The 20743-nt window shown below is 61.6% G+C and overlaps 2 protein-coding genes across 26 annotated transcripts in view; one reads left to right on the top strand and one right to left on the bottom strand.

Moving 5' to 3' along the window:
* Positions 1 to 1412, bottom strand: part of LOC141726737 (scavenger receptor cysteine-rich domain-containing group B protein-like) — a 17742-nt gene extending 16330 nt beyond the window's left edge. For 11 of the 21 annotated variants that reach the window (XM_074531766.1, XM_074531780.1, XM_074531767.1 and 8 more), the window contains exon 1: positions 1324 to 1412. In XM_074531766.1, coding sequence (XP_074387867.1) covers positions 1324 to 1378 — 55 coding nt within the window. In that variant the 5' untranslated portion in view covers positions 1379 to 1412. The remainder of the gene's footprint in view (positions 1 to 1323) is intronic. The other 10 variants (XM_074531768.1, XM_074531771.1, XM_074531774.1 and 7 more) reach the window with 2 other exon arrangements.
* Positions 1413 to 1963: 551 nt separating this feature from the next.
* Positions 1964 to 19599, top strand: LOC141726729 (scavenger receptor cysteine-rich domain-containing group B protein-like). Of its 5 annotated transcripts, XM_074531739.1 has the most exons (15): positions 1964 to 2026; positions 3675 to 3717; positions 3838 to 3925; positions 4066 to 4119; positions 4339 to 4392; positions 4511 to 4582; positions 5096 to 5419; positions 7158 to 7487; positions 9967 to 10094; positions 12115 to 12134; positions 12497 to 12711; positions 13407 to 13748; positions 15722 to 16150; positions 18077 to 18178; positions 18559 to 19598. In XM_074531739.1, exons 3-15 carry the CDS (start codon positions 3856 to 3858, stop codon positions 18657 to 18659), a joined length of 2241 nt encoding a protein of 746 aa, XP_074387840.1. In that variant the 5' UTR covers positions 1964 to 2026; positions 3675 to 3717; positions 3838 to 3855; the 3' UTR covers positions 18660 to 19598. The 5 variants fall into 5 exon arrangements, with proteins under 5 accessions (XP_074387840.1, XP_074387837.1, XP_074387836.1 ...); XM_074531736.1 differs by lacking the exons at positions 1964 to 2026; positions 3675 to 3717 and having other exon boundaries at positions 3794 to 3925; positions 15722 to 15960; positions 15991 to 16150; XM_074531735.1 differs by lacking the exons at positions 1964 to 2026; positions 3675 to 3717 and having other exon boundaries at positions 3794 to 3925; positions 4511 to 4561.
* Positions 19600 to 20743: the final 1144 nt, after the last annotated feature.

The raw sequence follows: 20743 nt of genomic DNA, 5'->3' as shown, positions 1-20743 counted from the left end.
TAAATTTTTGGGACAAACTCCTCCAATTTTGGTATAAAATCCCCGATTTTTTTGGGCTAAAATTCCCCAATTTTGGGATAACCATCCCCCCCAGTTTGGGGTAAAATTCCCGATTTTTGGGGGATAAACCCCCCAATTTCAGGATAAAATATCTGAATTTTTGGGGATAAAAATCTGTGAATTTTTGGGGATAAAACCCCCAATTTTTTGATAAAATTCCCTAATATTTTGGGGATAAAATACCCGAAATTTTTGGGACAAACTCCTCCAATTTTGGTATAAAATCCCCGATATTTTTGGGGCTAAAATCCCCCAATTTGGGGTAAAATTACCGATTTTTTTGGGGATAAACCCCCCCAGTTATGGTATAAAATCTCTGAATTTTGGGGATAAAAATCTCTGAATTTTTGGGGAAAAAACCCCAATTTTTTGATAAAATTCCCTAATTTTTTGGGGGGTAAAATACCCGAAATTTTTGGGATAAACTCTTCCAATTTTGGGATAAAATCCCCGATTTTTTTGGGCTAAAATTCCCCAATTTTGGGATAACCATCCCCCCAGTTTGGGGTAAAATTCCTGATTTTTGGGGGATAAACCCCCCAATTTCAGGATAAAATATCTGAATTTTTGGGGATAAAAATCTGTGAATTTTTGGGGATAAAATCCCCAATTTTTTGATAAAATTCCCTAATTTTTTGGGGATAAAATACCCGAAATTTTTGGGATAAACTCTTCCAATTTTGGTATAAAATCCCCGATTTTTTTGGGCTAAAATCCCCCAATTTTGCGATAACCCACACCCCCCATTTTGGGGTAAAATTCCCGATTTTTTTGGGGATAAACCCCCCCCAATTTTAGGATAAAATCTCTGAATTTTGGGGATAAAAAATCTCTGAATTTTTGGGGATAAAACCCCCAATTTTTTTGATAAAATTCCCTAATATTTTGGGGATAAAATACCCGAAATTTTTGGGACAAACTCCTCCAATTTTGGTATAAAATCCCCGATTTTTTTGGGCTAAAATCCCCCAATTTTGGGATAATCATCCTCCGCAGTTTGGGGTAAAATTCCCGATATTTTTGGGATAAACCCCCCCAGTTTTGGGATAAAAATCTCTGAATTTTGGGGATAAAACCCCCAAATTTTTTGATAAAATTCCCTAATTTTTTGGGGATAAAATACCCAAAATTTTTGGGATAAACTCCTTCAATTTTGGGATAAAATCCCCGAATTTTGGGATAAAATCCCCGAATTTTTTGGGCTAAAATCCCCCAATTTTGGGTCAAACCCCCCCTCCCCTGCCCCCCGATGACGTCACTCACCGGGCAGGTGCAGCAGCCCCAGGAGGCCCCAGGTGAGCGCCCCTGGAGCCGCCATGGCCGCAGGTGAGACCGAGGCCCCGCCCCCTCCAGGTGGCCCCTCCCCCATACCGGGATCCCGCCCCCTTTCCCTCCCGGTGACCCCTCCCCCTCATGACACCGCCCCCACGTGACCCCTCCCCACGTGACCCCGCCCCCCTTCAGGTGGCCCCTCCCCCATACTGGGACCCCTCCCTCCATGGCCCCGCCCCCGTCGTGACTCCACCCCCACGTGACCCCGCCCCCTCAATATAACCCCTCCCCAGCTGACCCCGCCCTTTCTACAACGTGACCCCGCCCCTCACTTCAGCTGACCCCGCCCCTTTTCCCACGTGACCCCTCCCCTTGTCCACTCCCCCCCGTAACTCCGCCCACCCCAACTGACCCCGCCCCTCCCCTTTCCAGGTGACCCCGCCCCCTCGTAACCCCGCCCCTCCCCCAGCTGACCCCACCCCTTCTCCAATGTCACCCCCTCCCCTGCTGACCCCGCCCCCTTCCCCACGTGACCCCTGCCCCTGTGACCCCGCCCCTCCTCTCATCTGACCCCGCCCCCTCGGCTGACCCCGCCCCGCCCCCGGGGTCACCTCAGGGGTCACGGGGGGGGGGAGGGGCGGGGTTTGTCCAGAGCCGCTGCGGGAACGGAAACGGAGACACCGGAGGGGGACAGGTGAGGGACACCTGGAGAGGAGGGGGGGGGGCAGGGGGGCACCTGGGAGACACCTGGGACACACCTGGGGGCACCTGGGGGCACCTGGGGGCACCTGGGAGAGAGGGGAGCACCTGGGACACACCTGGGACACACCTGGGGGCACTTGGGAGACACCTGGGGGCACCTGGGGCGTTCCTGCGGGCACCTGGGCACACCTGGGGGCACCTGGGGGCGCATGGGGGGTTCCTGGGGGGTTCCTGGGGGGTTCCTGCGGACACCTGGGCACACCTGGGCACACCTGGGACACACCTGGGGGCACCTGGGGCCACCTGGGAGACACCTGGGGGCACCTGGGAGAGAGGGGAGCACCTGGGGCATACCTGGGACACACCTGGGGGCACCTGGAGGCAGCTGGGAGCACCTGGAACACACCTGGGACACACCTGGGGGCACCTGGGGACAGGGGGACACCTGGAACACACCTGGGACACACCTGGGGGCACCTGGGGGCACCTGGGGGGTTCCTGGGGGCACCTGAGCACACCTGGAGGGTTCCTGCGGGTACCTGGGGGCACCTGGGGGGTTCCTGGGGGGTTCCTGCGGGCACCTGGGCATACCTGGGACACACCTGGGGACACCTGGGGGCGCCTGGGGGCACCTTGGAGACACCTGGGGGTACCTGGGCACACCTGGAGGGTTCCTGCGGGTACCTGTGGGCACCTGGGACACACCTGGGGACACCTGGGGGCACCTGGGAGACACCTGGGGGTACCTGGGCACACCTGGGAGGGTTCCTGCGGGTACCTGTGGGCACCTGGGGGCACCTGGGCACACCTGGGGGCACCTGGGGGCACCTGGGGACAGGTAACGAACACCTGGGGGAGAGCAGCACACCTGGGGGGACATGGGGACACCTGGGAGGGACAGGTAATGAACACCTGAGGACAGGGGGACACCTGGGGCGGCACTTGAAGGCACCTGGGGACACCTGGGGACACCTGGGGAGGACAGGTAATGCTCACCTGGGTGGGAAGGGGCACACCTGGGGGGGACATGGGGACACCTGGGGAGGACAGGTAATGCTCACCTGGGTGGGAAGGGGCACACCTGGGGAGGACATGGGGACACCTGGGACACACCTGAGGACACCTGGGGCGGACAGGTAACGCTCACCTGGGGGGACATGGGGACATCTGGGGGGTACCTGAGAGGATGTGGGGACACCTGGGGGCACCTGGAACATACCTGGGACACACCTGGGGACACCTGGGGGCACCTGGGGGCACCTGGGGACAGGTAACGCTCACCTGGGGGGACACGCGGACACCTGGGGAAGGGGGCAGGTAACGCTCAACAGGTGGAGACATGGGGGGGGCACACCTGGGGGGGCATGGGCACACCTGGGCACACCTGGGGGCACACCTGGGAACACCTGGGGGGACTTTTGGGGTCACCTGGGGACACCGGGGCACACCTGAGGATGTGGACACACCTGGGAGTCACCTGTAGGCACCTGGGGACACACCTGGGGACACCTGGGGACACACCTGGCTCAGGTGTGGGGGGGGGGATCCTAAACCACTGGGCCAACACTCACCTGTCCCATCCCCCTCACCTGTCCTGACCCCTCCCTCACCTGTCTGATCACCCCTCACCTGTGCCCCAGCTCAGCCTGTCCTGAGACCTCACCTGAGCCCACCTGGACTCACCTGGACTCACCTGAGCTCACCTGAGCTCACCTGAGCCCACCTGAGCCCACCTGAGCCCACCTGGACCCACCTGAGCCCACCTGGACTCACCTGGACCCACCTGAGCTCACCTGGACCCACCTGAGCCCCTCACCGGCCATGAGGATTGGGGGCCCCCCTCACCTGGGGGCTCACCTGGGGCTGCTGCTGCACCTGTGGGGGCTCTGCGGTGAGTGGGGGAGGGGCTGGGGAGGGGGGAGGGGCCAGGTGAGACCTCCGGGCTCTCCACACTCAGGTGAGCCCCTGGCATGCACAGGTGTGCCTCAGGTGTGCCCAGGTGAGCTCACCTGTCCCAGTTCCGTGTTCCAGGTGTGCCCCCAGGTACGGCCATGACACCCTCAGGTGCGACCCCGGAACCCTCAGGTGAGTCCTTGGTGCCCAGGTGAGCTCCAGGTGTGCCCAGGTGAGCTCACCTGTCTCCGTTGGGTGCCCAGGTGAGCCCCTGGCACACACAGGTGAGCCCCAGGTGTGCCCAGGTGAGCCCCATTGGGTGCCCAGGTGGGCCCTTGGCATGCCCAGGTGAGCTCACCTGTCTCCATTGGGTGCCCAGGTGAGCTCACCTGTCCCTGTTCCGTGTTCCAGGTGTGCCCCCAGGTACGGCCATGACACCCTCAGGTGCGACCCTGAAACCCTCAGGTGAGTCCTTGGTGCCCAGGTGAGCTCCAGGTGTGCCCAGGTGAGCTCCTGGTGCCCAGGTGAGCTCACCTGTCCCCACTGAGTGCCCAGGTGAGCTCACCTGTGTTCTGTGTTCCAGGTGTGCCCCCAGGTAGGGCCCCGGTGCCCCCGGTGCCCCCAGAACCTTCAGGTGAGCACCTGACACCACCAGGTGAGCCCCTGGCACACCCAGGTGAGCTCACCTGTCCCCATTGGGTGCCCAGGTGAATCTGTGGCATGCCCAGGTGAGCTCACCTGTCCCAATTGGGTGCCCAGGTGAGCCCCTGGCACACCCAGGTGAGACCCTTGAGTGCCCAGGTGAGCTCACCTGTCCCAGTTAGATGCCCAGGTGAGCCCCATTGGGCACCCAGTTGAGCTCCTGAGGTGCCCAGGTGACCTCACCTGTCTCCATTGGGTGCCCAGGTGATGTCCTGGTGCCTCCAGGTGAGCTCACCTGTCCCCATTGGGTGCCCAGGTGAGCCCCATTGGGTGCCCAGGTGAGCTCACCTGTCTCCATTGGGTGCCCAGGTGAGCCCCATTGGGTGCCCAGGTGAGCTCACCTGTCTCCATTGGGTGCCCAGGTGAGCCCCATTGGGTGCCCAGGTGTGCTCACCTGTCCATGTTCAGTGGCTCAGGTGAGCTCTTGGTGCCCAGGTGCCCTCACCTGTCCCCATTGCCCCGCCAGGTGGGCCCGTGGAGGGCCAGGTGCGCCTGGCCGGGGGCCCGCACAGGTGCGCCGGGCGCGTCGAGGTGTTCCACGCGGGCAGGTGGGGCTCGGTGTGCGACGACACCTGGGACCTGGCGGCCGCGCGCGTCACCTGCCGCCAGGTGCGCTGCGGCCCCGCCCTGTGGGCGCCGGGGGCGGCGCAGTTCGGGCAGGGGGCGGGGCCCATCTGGCTCGACGGGCTCAGGTGCGCGGGCACCGAGGAGCACCTGGCGCAGTGCCCCGGGCACACCTGGGGGCGGCACAGGTGCAACCACGCCGAGGATGCGGGAGCCGCGTGCGCAGGTGAGACATGGGGCAGGTGTGCACAGGTGAGCTCAGGTGGGTGAGGACAGGTGTGCACAGGTGAGCTCAGGTGTGTGAGGACAGGTGTGCACAGGTGAGCTCAGGTGTGTGAAGGGGAGGGACAGGTGAGCTCAGGTGTGCACAGGTGTGCACAGGTGAGCTCAGGTGAGCACAGGTGTGCACAGGTGAGCTCAGGTGTGTGAAGGGGAGGGACAGGTGAGCTCAGGTGTGCACAGGTGAGCTCAGGTGTGCACAGGTGAGCACAGGTGTGCACAGGTGTGCACAGGTGAGCTCAGGTGTGTGAAGGGGAGGGACAGGTGAGCTCAGGTGAGCTGTCCCACACCTGTCCCAGGTAATCCTAAACCCCTCACCTGTCCCAGGTGACCCTGACCCCCCTCACCTGTGCCCAAGTGACCCTGACCCCCTCACCTGTCCCAGGTAATCCTATACCCCTCACCTGTGTCCAGGTAATCCTAAACCCCTCACCTGTCTCAGGTAACCCTGACCCCCCCACCTGTGCCCAGGTAACCCCAACCCCCTCACCTGTGCCCAGGTAACCCCCCAGGTGCCCCCCAGGTAACCCTGAGCCCCCCCACACCTGTGCCCAGGTAACCCCCAGGTAACCCCGACCCTCCTCACCTGTCCCACACCTGTCCTGTCCTTCACCTGTCCCTGTCCCACACCGGTCCCCAGGTAACCCCGACCCTCACACCTGTGCCCAGGTAACCCCCAGGTGACTCCCATGTGACTCCGACCCTCACACCTGTCCCTCACCTGTCCCCAGGTGACCCCGCCCACACACCTGTCCCAGGTGCCCCCAGGTGACCCTGACCCCCTCACCTGCCCCACACCTTTCCCCAGGTAACCCCCAGGTAACCCAGACCCCCATCACCTGTCCCACACCTGTGCCCAGGTTATCCCGAGGTAACCCTGACCCCCCACACACCTGTCCCACACCTGTCACAGGTAACCCTGACCCCCCACACCTGTCCCACACCTGTCCCAGATGATCCCTAGATAACCCCGATCCCCTCACCTGTTACACCTGTCCCAGGTAACCCCCAGGTAACCCTGACCCCCACACCTGTCCCTCACCTGTCACAGGTAACCCTAACCCCTCACCTGTCCCAGGTGTCCCCAGGTAACCCTGACCCCCTCACACACCTGTCCCTCACCTGTCCCCAGGTAACCCTGACCCCTCACCTGTCACTGTCCCGCACCTGTCACAGGTAACCCTGACCCCCTCACCTGTCCCAGGTGCCCCCAGGTAACCCCGACCACCACACCTGTCCCTCACCTGTCCCAGGTGCCCCCAGGTAACCCTGACCCCCTCACCTGTCCCTCACCTGTCCCAGGTGCCCCCAGGTAACCCTGACCCCCTCACCTGTCCCTCACCTGTCCCCAGGTAACCCTGACCCCCTCACCTGTCCCTCACCTGTCCCCAGGTAACCCTGACCCCCACACCTGTCCCTCACCTGTCCCCAGGTAACCCTGACCCCTCACCTGTCACTGTCCCTCACCTGTCACAGGTAACCCCGACCCCCTCACCTGTCCCTCACCTGTCCCAGGTGTCCCCAGGTAACCCCGACCCCCTCACCTGTCCCTCACCTGTCCCCAGGTAACCCCGACCCCCTCACCTGTCCCTCACCTGTCCCAGGTGTCCCCAGATAACCCCGACCCCCTCACACACCTGTCCCTCACCTGTCCCCGGTAACGCCCCCTCTCCCCTCCCCCGCAGTGTCGGCGGTGCCGGCCCCGCCCCAGGTGCGCCTCTCAGGTGCGCCCGACAGGTGCGCGGGGCGGGTGGAGGTGCTGCGGGCGCACCTGTGGGGCACCGTGTGCGACGACGCCTGGGGGCTGCGGCAGGCGCGGGTGCTGTGCGCGCACCTGGGCTGCGGCCCCGCCCTCGAGGCGCCGGGTGCGGCCAGGTACGGCCGGGGGGTGGGGCCCATCTGGCTGGATGACGTCACCTGCACGGGGGAGGAGCCAGACTTCTTCAGGTGCGCGCACCGGGCGTGGGGGGAGCACAACTGCCACCACGGGGAGGACGCAGGTGTGATCTGCGCAGGTGAGACATGGACAGGTGTGTACAGGTGTGATATGGGCAGGTGTGATATGGACAGGTGTGTGCACAGGTGTGTACAGGTGTGATCTGCGCAGGTGAGTGCGGACAGGTGAGGGTACAGGTGTGATATGGACAGGTGTGTGCACAGGTGTGATATGGACAGGTGTGACATGGACAGGTGTGATGGACAGGTGTGTGCACAGGTGTGTACAGGTGTGATCTGCGCAGGTGAGTGCAGACAGGTGAGACAGGTGAGACAGGTGAGATATGGACAGGTGTGATATGGACAGGTGTGACACACCTGGGGGGAGCACAACTGCCACCATGGGGAGGGCGCAGGTGTGATCTGTGCAGGTGAGTGCGGACAGGTGTGTACAGGTGTGACAGGGACAGGTGTGATATGGACAGGTGTGCACAGGTGTGATCGGTGCAGGTGAGTGCGCACAGGTGAGGGTACAGGTGTGATATGGACAGGTGTGTGCACAGGTGAGATATGGACAGGTGTGACATGGACAGGTGTGATATGGACAGGTGTGTGCACAGGTGAGATATGGACAGGTGTGTGCACAGGGGTGATATGGACAGGTGTGTGCACAGGTGTGTACAGGTGTGATCTGCGCAGGTGAGTGCGGACAGGTGAGGGTACAGGTGTGATATGGACAGGTGTGTGCACAGGTGTGATATGGACAGGTGTGACATGGACAGGTGTGATATGGACAGGTGTGACATGGACAGGTGTGATATGGACAGGTGTGTGCACAGGTGTGTACAGGTGTGATCTGCGCAGGTGAGTGCAGACAGGTGAGACAGGTGAGATATGGACAGGTGTGCACAGGTGTGATCGGCGCAGGTGAGTGCGCACAGGTGAGGGTACAGGTGTGATATGGACAGGTGTGTGCACAGGTGTGTACAGGTGGGATCTGCGCAGGTGAGTGCGGACAGGTGAGACAGGTGTGATATGGACAGGTGTGTGCACAGGTGTGTACAGGTGTGATCTGCGCAGGTGAGTGCGGACAGGTGAGATATGGACAGGTGTGATATGGACAGGTGTGTGCACAGGTGTGATATGGACAGGTGTGATATGGACAGGTGTGTGCAGGTGAGATATGGACAGGTGTGATATGGACAGGTGTGTGCACAGGTGTGACAGGGACAGGTGTGACAGGGACAGGTGTGCAGCCACAACTGCCACCACGGGGAGGATGCAGGTGTGATCTGTGCAGGTGAGTGCGGACAGGTGAGACAGGTGAGATATGGACAGGTGTGTGCACAGGTGTGATAGGGACAGGTGTGATATGGACAGGTGTGCGCACAGGTGTGATAGGGACAGGTGTGATATGGACAGGTGTGTGCACAGGTGTGATAGGGACAGGTGTGATATGGACAGGTGTGTGCACAGGTGTGATGTGGACAGGTGTGTGCAGGTGTGTGCACAGGTGTGTACAGGTGTGACAGGGACAGGTGAGATATGGGCAGGTGTGATATGGACAGGTGTGACAGGGACAGGTGTGTGTGCAGGTGTGTACAGGTGTGATATGGACAGGTGTGACAGGGACAGGTGTGTGCACAGGTGTGTACAGGTGTGATATGGACAGGTGTGCAAAGATGAGACATGGACAGGTGAGATATGGAGAGGTGTGATGGACAGGTGTGCACAGGTGAGACTGGACAGGTGAGACTGAGGTGGGGTTGCTATAATGTGTGTCTCACCTGGCCAGGTGAGCCTCACCTGGCTCTGGGCTCTCACCTGTCCGTGTCTCACAGGTAACCCCAGCCCAGGTGAGCCTCACCTGTCGCTGGGGTCCCAGGTGAGCCTCACCTGTCCATGCCCCTCACCTGTGCGTGCCCCTCACCTGTCCGTGCCCCTCACCTGTCCGTGTCCCTCACCTGTGCGTGCCCCTCACCTGTCCGTGCCCCTCACCTGTCCGTGCCCCTCACCTGTCCGTGTCCCTCACCTGTCCATGCCCCTCACCTGTCCGTGCCCCTCACCTGTGCGTGCCCCTCACCTGTGCGTGCCCCTCACCTGTGCGTGCCCCTCACCTGTCCATGCCCCTCACCTGTCCATGCCCCTCACCTGTGCGTGCCCCTCACCTGTCCGTGTCCCTCACCTGTCCATGCCCCTCACCTGTCCGTGCCCCTCACCTGTGCGTGCCCCTCACCTGTCCATGCCCCTCACCTGTCCATGCCCCTCACCTGTGCGTGTCCCTCACCTGTGCGTGCCCCTCACCTGTCCATGCCCCTCACCTGTCCATGCCCCTCACCTGTGTGTGCCCCTCACCTGTCCGTGCCCCTCACCTGTGCGTGCCCCTCACCTGTGCGTGCCCCTCACCTGTCCATGCCCCTCACCTGTGCGTGCCCCTCACCTGTCCATGCCCCTCACCTGTCCATGCCCCTCACCTGTGCGTGCCCCTCACCTGTCCGTGCCCCTCACCTGTGCGTGCCCCTCACCTGTGCGTGCCCCTCACCTGTGCGTGTCCCGCAGGTAACTCCAGCTCAGGTGCGGTGCGCCTGGTGGCCGGGCCTCACCTGTGCGCAGGTAGGGTGGAGGTGCTGCACGAGGGGCACTGGGGCAGCGTCTGCGACCGCGGGTGGGACCTGAGCGACGCCCAGGTGAGCACAGGGGGGGGGACAGGTGAGGGTAAAAGGGGAACGGGGACAGGTGAGAGTGGGAGGGACAGGTGAGGGTGGGTGGGGACAGGTGAGAGTGGGGGAACAGGTGAGCACAGGTGGGACAGGTGAGGGTAAGGGGGGAACAGGTGAGCACAGGTGGGGCAGGTGAGAGTGGGTGGGGACAGGTGAGCACAGGTGGGGCAGGTGAGGGTAAAGGGGGGACAGATGGGGACAGGTGGGACAGGGGAGGGCAGGTGAGGGTAAGGGTGTCCTGAGGGGCTGCACAGGTGAGCACAGGTGTGGGGAGAGGTAAGAGTGGGAGGGAAACAGGTGAGCACAGGTGGGACAGGTGAGAACAGGTGGGGGGACAGGTGAGAGTGGGGGGACAGGTGAGGGTAAAGGGGGGACAGGTGAGCACAGGTAGGGGGACAGGAGGGGACAGGTGAGCACTGGGGGACAGGTGAGGGTGAGGGGGGACAGGTGAGCACAGGTGAGCACAGGTGAGCGCAGCTGAGGGGACAGGTGAGGACAGGTGAGCACAGGTGAGGGGACAGGTTGGGACGGGTGAGCACAGGTGAGGCTGGGGCGGGTCCTGAGGGGCTGCTCAGGTGAGCACAGGTGAGCACAGGTGAGACAGGTGAGACAGGTGAGGACAGGTGAGCACAGGTGAGCACAGGTGAGGACAGGTGAGCACAGGTGAGACAGGTGAGGACAGGTGAGTGCAGGTGAGCACAGGTGAGGCTGGGGCAGGTCCTGAGGGGCTGCTCAGGTGAGCACAGGTGAGCACAGGTGAGGGTAAGGGGGGCACAGGTGAGCCCTGGGGATGCCCAGGTGAGCTCAGGGGTATCCCTGAGAGAGCTCAGGTGTGCTTGGGGTCACCCAGGTGTGTTACCTGTCCCCAGGTGTGTTACCTGTCCCCAGGTGTGTTACGGGTCACCCAGGTATATTTAGTGTCACTCAGGTGTGTTTACCTGCCCCCAGGTGTGTTTAAGGTCTCACAGGTGTTTCCCTGGCTCACCCAGGTGTGTTACCTGTCCCACAGGTGTATTTATTCAGGTGTGTTTAAGGTCTCTCATCCAGGTGTATTTACCTGTCCCACAGGTGTATTTAATGTTACCCAGGTGTGTTTACCTGTCCCACAGGTGTGTTATAATGTCACTCAGGTGTGTGTATCACTTACCCAGGTGTGTTCAATGTCCCCCAGGTGTATTCAATGTCACTCACCTGTATTTACCTGTCCCCAGGTGTGTGCATCTCACTCACCTGTATTTACCTGTTCCCCAGGTGTGTGTGTGTCATTCACCTGTATTTACCTGTCCCCCAGGTGTATTCAGTGTCCCCCAGGTGTGTTTACCTGGCTCACCAGGTGTGTTACCTGTCCCCAGGTGTATTCAATGTCACTCAGGTGTGTTTAGCTCACTCAGGTGTGTCCCTGGGCTCACCCAGGTGTGTTACCTGTCCCCCAGGTGAATTCAATGTCCCCCAGGTGTGTTTACCTGGCTCACCAGGTGTGTTACCTGTCCCCCAGGTGTGCTTACCTGGCTCACCAGGTGTGTTTACCTGTCCCAGGTGTGTTACCTGTCCCCCAGGTGTATTCAGTGTCACTCAGGTGTGCTTACCTGGCTCACCAGGTGTGTTACCTGTCCCCCAGGTGTGTGTATCTCACTCAGGTGTATTTACCTGTCCCCCAGGTGTATTCAATGTCCTCCAGGTGTTGTTTACCTGGCTCACCAGGTGTGTTACCTGTCCCCAGGTGTGTTTACCTGGCTCACCCAGGTGTGTTACCCTGTCCCAGGTGTGTTTAAGGTCACTCAGGTGTGTTTACCTGCCCCAGGTGTGTGCTTATCTCAGCCAGGTGTATTTATTGTCACTCAGGTGTGTTTACCTGGCTCACCAGGTGTGTTACCTGTCCCCCAGGTGTCTTTACCTGGCTCACCAGGTGTGTTTACCTGTCCCAGGTGTGTTACCTGTCCCCCAGGTGTATTCAGTGTCACTCAGGTGTGCTTACCTGGCTCACCAGGTGTGTTACCTGTCCCCCAGGTGTGTGCATCTCACTCACCTGTATTTACCTGTCCCCCAGGTGTATTCAATGTCCCCCAGGTGTGTTACCTGTCCCCCAGGTGTGTGTATCTCACTCAGGTGTATTTACCTGTCCCCCAGGTGTATTCAATGTCCTCCAGGTGTGTTTACCTGGCTCACCCAGGTGTGTTACCTGTCCCCAGGTGTGTTACCTGTCCCCAGGTGTGTTTAGGGTCACCCAGGTATATTTAGTGTCACTCAGGTGTGTTTACCTGCCCCAGGTGTGTGCTTATCTCAGCCAGGTGTATTCAGTGTCCCCCAGGTGTGTTTACCTGGCTCACCAGGTGTGTCACCTGTCCCCAGGTGTGTTACCTGTCCCACAGGTGTGTTACCTGTCCGCAGGTGGTGTGTCACCAGCTGGGCTGTGGCCGGGCGCTGTCGGCCCCGGGCGGGGCGCGGTTCGGGCGTGGCTCCGGCCAGGTGTGGCTGAGCGACCTCACCTGCGCGGGCAGCGAGCGGCACCTGGGGCAGTGCCCCGCCCCCCCCTGGGGCAGGAACACCTGCGGGCACGAGCGGGACGCGGCCGTGGAGTGCGCAGGTGAGCAAACACAGGTGGGACAGGTGAGGGCAGGTGGGACAGGTGAGGGCAGGTGGGACAGGTGAGGGCAGGTGAGACAGGGACAGGTGAGGGGACAGGTAATGGGACAGGGACAGGTGGGACAGGCGAGGGGACAGGGACAGGGACACGTGGGACAGGGACAGGTGGGACAGGTGGGACAGGTGAGGGCAGGTGAGCACCTGTCCATCCCCTCACCTGTCCCACACCTGTCCCCCTCACCTGTCCATCCCCTCACCTGTCCATCCACCTGTCCCCATCCACCCTCACCTTTCCCCTGTCCACCCCTCACCTGTCCATCCCTCACCTGTCCATCCCTCACCTGTCCACCCCTCACCTGTCTCACCTGTCCATCCCCTCACCTGTCCATCCCCTCACCTGTCCATCCCTCACCTGTCTCACCTGTCCATCCCTCACCTGTCTCACCTGTCCACCCCTCACCTGTCTCACCTGTCCATCCCCTCACCTGTCCATCCCTCACCTGTCCATCCCTCACCTGTCCACCCCTCACCTGTCTCACCTGTCCATCCCTCACCTGTCTCACCTGTCCATCCCTCACCTGTCCATCCCTCACCTGTCTCACCTGTCCATCCCTCACCTGTCTCACCTGTCCCTCCCCTCACCTGTCCCTCCCCTCACCTGTCTCACCTGTTGCTCTCTCCCCTGTCTCTCCGCAGCCCCGCCCCCCTCACCTGCGCCGTCCCCCCCTGCCCAGGTGCGCCTGGCCGGGGGCCCGCACAGGTGCGCCGGGCGGGTCGAGGTGCGCTACCTGGGCAGGTGGGGCTCGGTGTGCGGGCGCACCTGGGACCTGGCGGCCGCGCGCGTCACCTGCCGCCAGGTGCGCTGCGGCCCCGCCCTGGCCGCACCCGGGCGTGGCGCGTTCGGGACAGGTGAGGGCCCGGTGTGGCTGGGCCGGGTGCGCTGCACAGGTGAGGAGCTCACCTTGGACAGGTGCGACCACGCCGGCTGGGGGGAGAGCGGCTGCGGGCACGAGGAGAACGCGGCGGCCGTGTGCGCAGGTGAGCATGGACAGGTGTGCACAGGTGAGCACAGGTGTGCGCAGGTGTGAACAGGTGTGCGCAGGTGTGAACAGGTGAGGGACAGGTGAGCGCAGGTGTGCGCAGGTGAGCACGGACAGGTGTGCGCAGGTGAGGGGACAGGTGAGCACAGGTGTGCGCAGGTGAGGGACAGGTGAGCACAGGTGAGCATGGACAGGTGTGCGCAGGTGAGCACAGGTGAGCACAGGTGAGCATGGACAGGTGTGCGCAGGTGAGCACAGGTGTGCGCAGGTGAGGGGACAGGTGAGCACAGGTGTGCGCAGGTGAGCACAGGTGAGCACAGGTGTGCACAGGTGAGCACAGGTGTGCGCAGGTGAGCACAGGTGTGCACAGGTGTGAACAGGTGAGGGACAGGTGAGCGCAGGTGTGCGCAGGTGTGCGCAGGTGAGCACGGACAGGTGTGCGCAGGTGAGGGGACAGGTGAGCACAGGTGTGCACAGGTGAGGGACAGGTGAGCGCAGGTGAGCACAGGTGTGCACAGGTGAGGGACAGGTGAGCGCAGGTGAGCACAGGTGAGCACAGGTGTGAACAGGTGAGCATGGACAGGTGAGCACAGGTGTGAACAGGTGAGGGGACAGGTGTGCACAGGTGAGCATGGACAGGTGAGCACAGGTGAGCATGGACAGGTGTGAGCAGGTGAGCACAGGTGTGCACAGGTGAGCATGGACAGGTGTGAGCAGGTGAGCACAGGTGTGCGCAGGTGAGCATGGACAGGTGTGCGCAGGTGCGCGCAGGTGAGCACAGACAGGTGTGCGCAGGTGAGGGGACAGGTGAGCACAGGTGTGCGCAGGTGAGCACAGGTGTGTGCAGGTGAGAACAGGTGTGGGGACAGGTGAGGGACAGGTGTGTGCAGGTGAGGGACAGGTATGCACAGGTGAGCACAGGTGAGCACAGGTGTGGGGACAGGTGTGGGGACAGGTGTGGGGACAGGTGTCGGGACAGGTGAGCACAGGTGAGCAAGGACAGGTAAAAAGGTGAACACCTGGGACAAGTGTGCACTTGGGGGAACAGGTGAGCACCTGGGACAGGTAAAGGGACAGGTAAGCCCCTGGGAGCACCTGGCACAGGTAAAGGGGCACAGATGAGCACCAGGGACAGGTGTGCACAGGTGAGCACAGGTGAGTGCAGGTGAGCACCTGGGACACCTGAGACAGGTATAGGGGAACAGGTGAGCACGGGTGAGCAAGGACAGGTGAGCACCTGAGGGATACAGGTGAGGGACAGGTGAGCAGCTGGGAGCACCTGGGACAGGTAAAAGTAAGCACCTGGTGGGTAAAGCTGAGCACCTGGGACAGGTGAGGGACAGGTGTGCACAGGTGAGCACCTGGGAGGGACAGGTGAGCAGATGGACAGGTGTGCGCAGGTGAGCTCAGTTCAGGTCAGGTGTGCTCAGGTAACACAGGTGTGTTCAGGTGAGCTCAGGTGTCCCCAGGGGTGTCCCCAGGTGTGCCCAGGTGTGCTCAGATATGCTCAGGTGTCCCCAGGTGAGCTCAAGTGTGCTCAGGCGCCCCCAGGTGTCCCCAGGTGCTCTCAGGTGTGCTCAGGTAACACAGGTGTGCTCAGGTGTGCTCAGGTTCCCACAGGTGCCCCCAGGTGTGCTCAGATGAGCTCAGATAGGTTCAGGTGAGCCCAGGTACCCCAGGTGAGCTCAGGTGTGCTCAGATTAACTCAGGTGGGTTCAGGTGAGCTCAGGTGCCCCCAGGTGTGCTCAGATCAGCACAGGTGTGCTCAGGTGTGCCCAGGTGCCCCCAGCTGATCTCAGGTGCTCCCCAGGTGTCCCCAGCTGTCCCCAGGTGTGCTCAGATCAGCACAGGTGTGCTCAGGTGTGCCCAGGTGCCCCCAGATGCTCTCAGGTGTCCCCAGGTGTCCCCAGGTGCGCTCACCTGTCCCCCCCCGTCCCCGCCCCCCTGACCCCGTGTCCCCTCCCCCCCCAGGTGCGGATCCCCCCCAGGTGCGGCTGCGGGGCGGGGCCGGGCCCTGCTCGGGGCAGGTGCAGGTGCTGCTGAACCGCACCTGGCTGCAGGTGTGCGGCCTCACCTGGGGGCTGCCCGAGGCGCAGGTGCTGTGCCGGCAGCTGGGCTGCGGCCCCGCCCTCAGCGCACCTGCGGGGCCGCACCTGGACGAGCAGCGACCTCACCTGGCAGGACAGGAGCCTCACCTGGCCCAGCCTCACCTGGCCGAGCCTCACCTGTCGGAGCCTCACCTGTCGGAGCAGCCCCACCTGGCGCAGGGGCAGCTCTACCTGTCCGGCCTCACCTGTGACGGCTCCGAGGCGCACCTGGCCGAGTGCCTGCAGGAGGGGGCGGGGCCGGGCACCTGCGCAGGGGGGGCGGCGGCCGAGCTCAGGTGTGAGATGCCCAAAGGTGAGCGGGGGGAGGGGCTAAAGGGGAGGGGGAGGGGCTAAAAGTGGGGGGAGGGGCCAATGGGGAGGGGGAGGGGAGAAATGGGAGGGGGGAGGGGCCAAAGGTGAGCCCCAGGTGAGGGGGGAGGGGCTAAAGGGGAGTGGCTAAATGTGAGGGGGAGGGGCTATGAGGGGGAGGGGCCAAAGGTGTGGAGGAGGAGCCAGAGGTGGGGGAGGGGCTAAAAGTATGGGACAGGTGAGGGGGGAGGGGCCAAAGGGGAGAGACAGGTGGGGGGAGGGGCTAAAAGTGAGGGGAGGGGCCAATGGTGTGAGGGAGTGGCTAAATGGGAGGGGGAGGGGCTATGGGGGAGGGGCCAAAGGTGTGGAGGAGGAGCCAATGGTGAGGGGGAGGGGCCAGTGGTGTGGGGGGGGGGATAAATGGGAGGGGGAGGGGCCAAAGGTGAGCCCCAGGTGAGGGGGGAGGGGCTAAAGGGGAGTGGCTAAATGGGAGGGGGAGGGGCTATGGGAGGGGGAAGGGCCAAAGGTGTGGAGGAGGAGCCAGAGGTGGGGGAGGGGCTCCAGGTGAGGGGGGAGGGGCTAAAAGTATGGGACAGGTGTGGGGGAGGGGCTAAAGGTGAGGGGGGAGGGGCCAAAGGGGAGAGACAGGTGGGGGGAGTGGCTAAAAGTGGGGGGAGGGGCCAATGGTGTGGGGGAGTGGCTAAATGGGAGGGGAAGGGGCTATGGGGGAGGGGCCAAAGGTGTGGAGGAGGAGCCAATGGTGAGGGGGAGGGGCCAGTGGTGTGGGGGAGGGGATAAATGGGAGGGGGAGGGGCCAATGTTGAGCCCCAGGTGAAGGGGGAGGGGCTAAAGGGGAGTGGCTAAATGGGAGGGGGAGGGGCTATGGGGGGAGGGGCCAAAGGTGAGGGGGAGGAGCCAGAGGTGGGGGGGAGGGGCTCCAGGTGAGGGGGGAGGGGCTAAAATATGGGACAGGTGTGGGGGAGGGGCTGCAGGTGAGGGGGGAGGGGCCAAAGGGGAGGGACAGGTGGGGGGAGGGACTAAAAGTGGGGGGAGGGGCCAATGGTGGGGGGGAGGGGATAAATGGGAGGGGGAGGGGCCAAAGGTGAACCCCAGGTGAAGGGGGAGGGGCTAAAGGGGAGTGGCTAAAAGGGAGGGGGAGGGGCTATGGGAGGGGGAGGGGCCAAAGGTGAGGGGGAGGAGCCAAAGGTGGGGGAGGGGCTAAAAGTATGGGGCAGGTGTGGGGGAGGGGCTGCAGGTGAGGGGGGAGGGGCCAAAGGGGAGGGACAGGTGGGGGGAGTGGCTAAAAGTGAGGGGAGGGGCCAGTGGTGAGGGGGGAGGGGATAAATGGGAGGGGGAGGGGCTCCAAATGTTGGGGAGGGGCTGCAGGTGAGGGGGGAGGGGCCACAGGTATGGGACAGGTGAGGGGGAGGGGCTAAAGGTGGGGAGAGGGGGAGGGGCCACAGGTGAGAAATCAGGAAAGGTGAGAGGAGCCAGGCCAGGTAGGACAGGTGAAGGTGGGACAGGTGAGCAGGGTTTAAACCAGGACAGGTGTGAAGGAGAAACTGGGACAGGTGAAGGTTGGACAGGTGAGAAGGGAGGAGCCAGGACAGGTGGGACAGGTGAAGGTCAGACAGGTGAGAAGATTGGGACAGGTGAGTCCAGGTGTGAAGGCTGAGACAGGTGAGGACAGATAAGGACAGGTGAGGACAGGTGAAGGGTGGGACAGGTGAGTCCAGGTGAGAGGGGTGGGACAGGTGAGTCCAGGTGAGAGGGGTGGGACAGGTAAGAACACGTGAAAAGGGTGGAGCCAGGACAGGTGAGAAAAGCCAGAACAGGTAAATACAGGTAAGGACAGGTGAGTCCAGGTGAGAGGGGTGGCACAGGTGAGTCCAGGTGTGACGTCTCCCCCCGCCCCCTCACCTGTCCCCAGGTGCTGCCCCCTCCTGCTCCTACCTGGTGGCGCTGCTGGTGCTGATGACGTCACTGGGCGGGGCCCTGCTCTGGCTCACCCTGCGGGCCAGGTGTGTCCCAGGTGAGTTCCAGGTGTGTCCCAGGTGAGTCCCCATCCCCTGGTGTGTCCAGGTGTCCCCAGGTGTCCTCAGGTGTGTCCCAGATGTGTCCCCAGGTGTGTCCAGGTGTCCCAGGTGAGTCCCAGGTGTGTCCCAGGTGTGTCCCAGGTGTGTCCCCATTCCCAGGTGTGTCCAGGTGTCCCCAGGTGTCCCCAGGTGTGTCCCCAGGTGTCCCCAGGTGTGCCCCAGGTGTGTCCCAGGTGTGTCCCCATTCCCAGGTGTGTCCCAGGTGACCCCAGGTGTCCTCAGGTGTCCCCAGGTGTGCCCAGGTGTGTCCCAGGTGTGTCCCCAATGGCCCCAGGTGTGTCCAGGTGACCCCAGGTGACCCCAGGTGTGTCCCCAGCTCACCTGGACGCCCCGAGGGCCCCCGGCGCCATTTACCTGCCCAGGAGGAGCTCACCTGGCCAGGGGGAGGAGCTGCAGCTGATGGACGACGCCCCCTGAGCTCACCTGGATGGGCTCACCTGGTGGGACTCACCTGGGGACTGGAATTCACCTGGAACTCACCTGGAGGGGCTCACCTGGCACCTGGAACCTCTCACCTGAACCTCACCTGGAATCCTCACCTGGAATTTCTTACCTGAACCTCACCTGGCCGCTCTCACCTGGAACCTCTCACCTGAACCTCACCTGGAATTCCTCACCTGGAATCTTCACCTCAATCTCACCTGGTTGCTCGCACCTGAACATCTCACCTGGAATCCTTCATCTGGAACTTCTCACCTGAGTCTCACCTGCAATCCTCATCTGGACCTCACCTGGAATCACCACCTGGCCGCTCTCACCTGGACTCCTCACCTGAACTTCTCACCTGAACCTTACCTGGCCACTCTCACCTGGAACCTCTCACCTGAACCTCACCTGGGCTCCTCACCTGCAAACCTCACCTGAACCTCTCACCTGGATTCCCTCACCTGGAATCTTCGCCTGAACTTCTCACCTGGCATCCTCACCTGCAAATCCTCACCTGGAATCCCTCACCTGGCTGCTCTCACCTGGAATCCTCACCTGCAAATCCTCACCTGGACTCCTCACCTGAACTTCTCACCTGGAATCCTCACCTGGTATCCCTCACCTGGCTGCTCTGACCTGGACCTCACCTGAACCTCTCACCTGGAATCCTCACCTGAACTTCTCACTTGGAATTTCTCACCTGGCCACTCTCACCTGGAATCCTCACCTGGCTGCTCTCACCTGAAATCTTCACCTGAACTTCTCACCTGGAATTTCTCACCTGGCCACTCTCACCTGGATGTCACCTGCAAATCCTCACCTGGACCTCACCTGAACCTCTCACCTGGAATCTCTCACCTGGCTGCTCTGACCTGAGCCTCACCTGGAGTTCTCTCACCTGGAATCCTCACCCCAAATCTCACCTGGAATCCTCACCTGGCTGCTCTCACCTGGAATCTCTCACCTGGAATCTCTCACCTGGAATCCCTTACCTGAACCTCACCTGGATTCCCTCACCTGGCCGCTCTCACCTGGAATTCTCACCTGGAACCTTCACTGGTCCTTCTCACCTGGATGTCACCTGCAAACCCTCACCTGAACTCCTCACCTGGCCCCTCCCCCCCCCTTTGGCAGCTCAGGTGTCCCCGCACACCTGGGCAGGTGAATAAATAAAAAAATGGCGTCCGGAGCCTCCAGGTGTGAACTCTGGGGTCTCCTGTTCTTCCAGGTGTGAATCTCAGGTGTGCTCACCCCCTCCAGGTGTGGATTTTGGGAGGTTCTTGTTCTCCAAGTGTGAATTTTGGGAATCCCCAATCCCCCCAGGTGTGAATCTCAGGTGTGCTCACCCCCTCCAGGTGTGAATTTTGGGAGGTTCTTGTTCTCCAGGTGTGAATTTTGGGAATCCCCAATCCCCCCAGGTGTGACAGGTGTGAATCTCAGGTGTCCCCAAACACCCCAGGTGTGAATTTTGGGAGGTTTTTGTTCTCCAGGTGTGAATTTTGGGAATCCCAAACCCTCCAGGTGTGACAGGTGTGAATCTCAGGTGTGCTCACCCCCTCCAGGTGTGGATTTTGGGAGGTTCTTGTTCTCCAGGGGTGAATTTTGGGAATCCCCAATCCCCCCAGGTGTGACAGGTGTGAATCTCAGGTGTTCCCAAACACCCAGGTGTGCATTTTGGGAGGTTCTTGCTCTCCAGGTGTGAATCTGGGAGGTCTCCACCTGTCCAGGTGTGAATCTCAGGTGTTCCCAAACCCTCCAGGTGTGAATTTTGGGAATCCCATTCCCTCCACGTGTGACAGGCGTGAATCTCAGGTGCCCCCAAACACCCCAGGTGTGAATTTTGGGGTCCCCAAACCCTCCAGGTGTGACAGGTGTGAATCTCAGGTGTGCTCACCCCCTCCAGGTGTGAATTTTGGGAGGTTCTTGCTCTCCAGGTGTGACTTTTGGGAATCCCAACCCCCTCCAGGTGAGACAGGTGCGAATCTCAGGTGTTCCCACCCACCCAGGTGTGAATTTTGGGAATCCCAAACCTCTCCAGGTGCAACAGGTGTGAATTTTGGGAGGTCCAAACCCCT

Source organism: Zonotrichia albicollis, chromosome 38 (assembly GCF_047830755.1).
Source record: "Zonotrichia albicollis isolate bZonAlb1 chromosome 38, bZonAlb1.hap1, whole genome shotgun sequence".
Lineage (NCBI taxonomy): Eukaryota > Metazoa > Chordata > Aves > Passeriformes > Passerellidae > Zonotrichia > Zonotrichia albicollis.
This window is presented reverse-complemented; position numbering and strand designations above follow the sequence as displayed.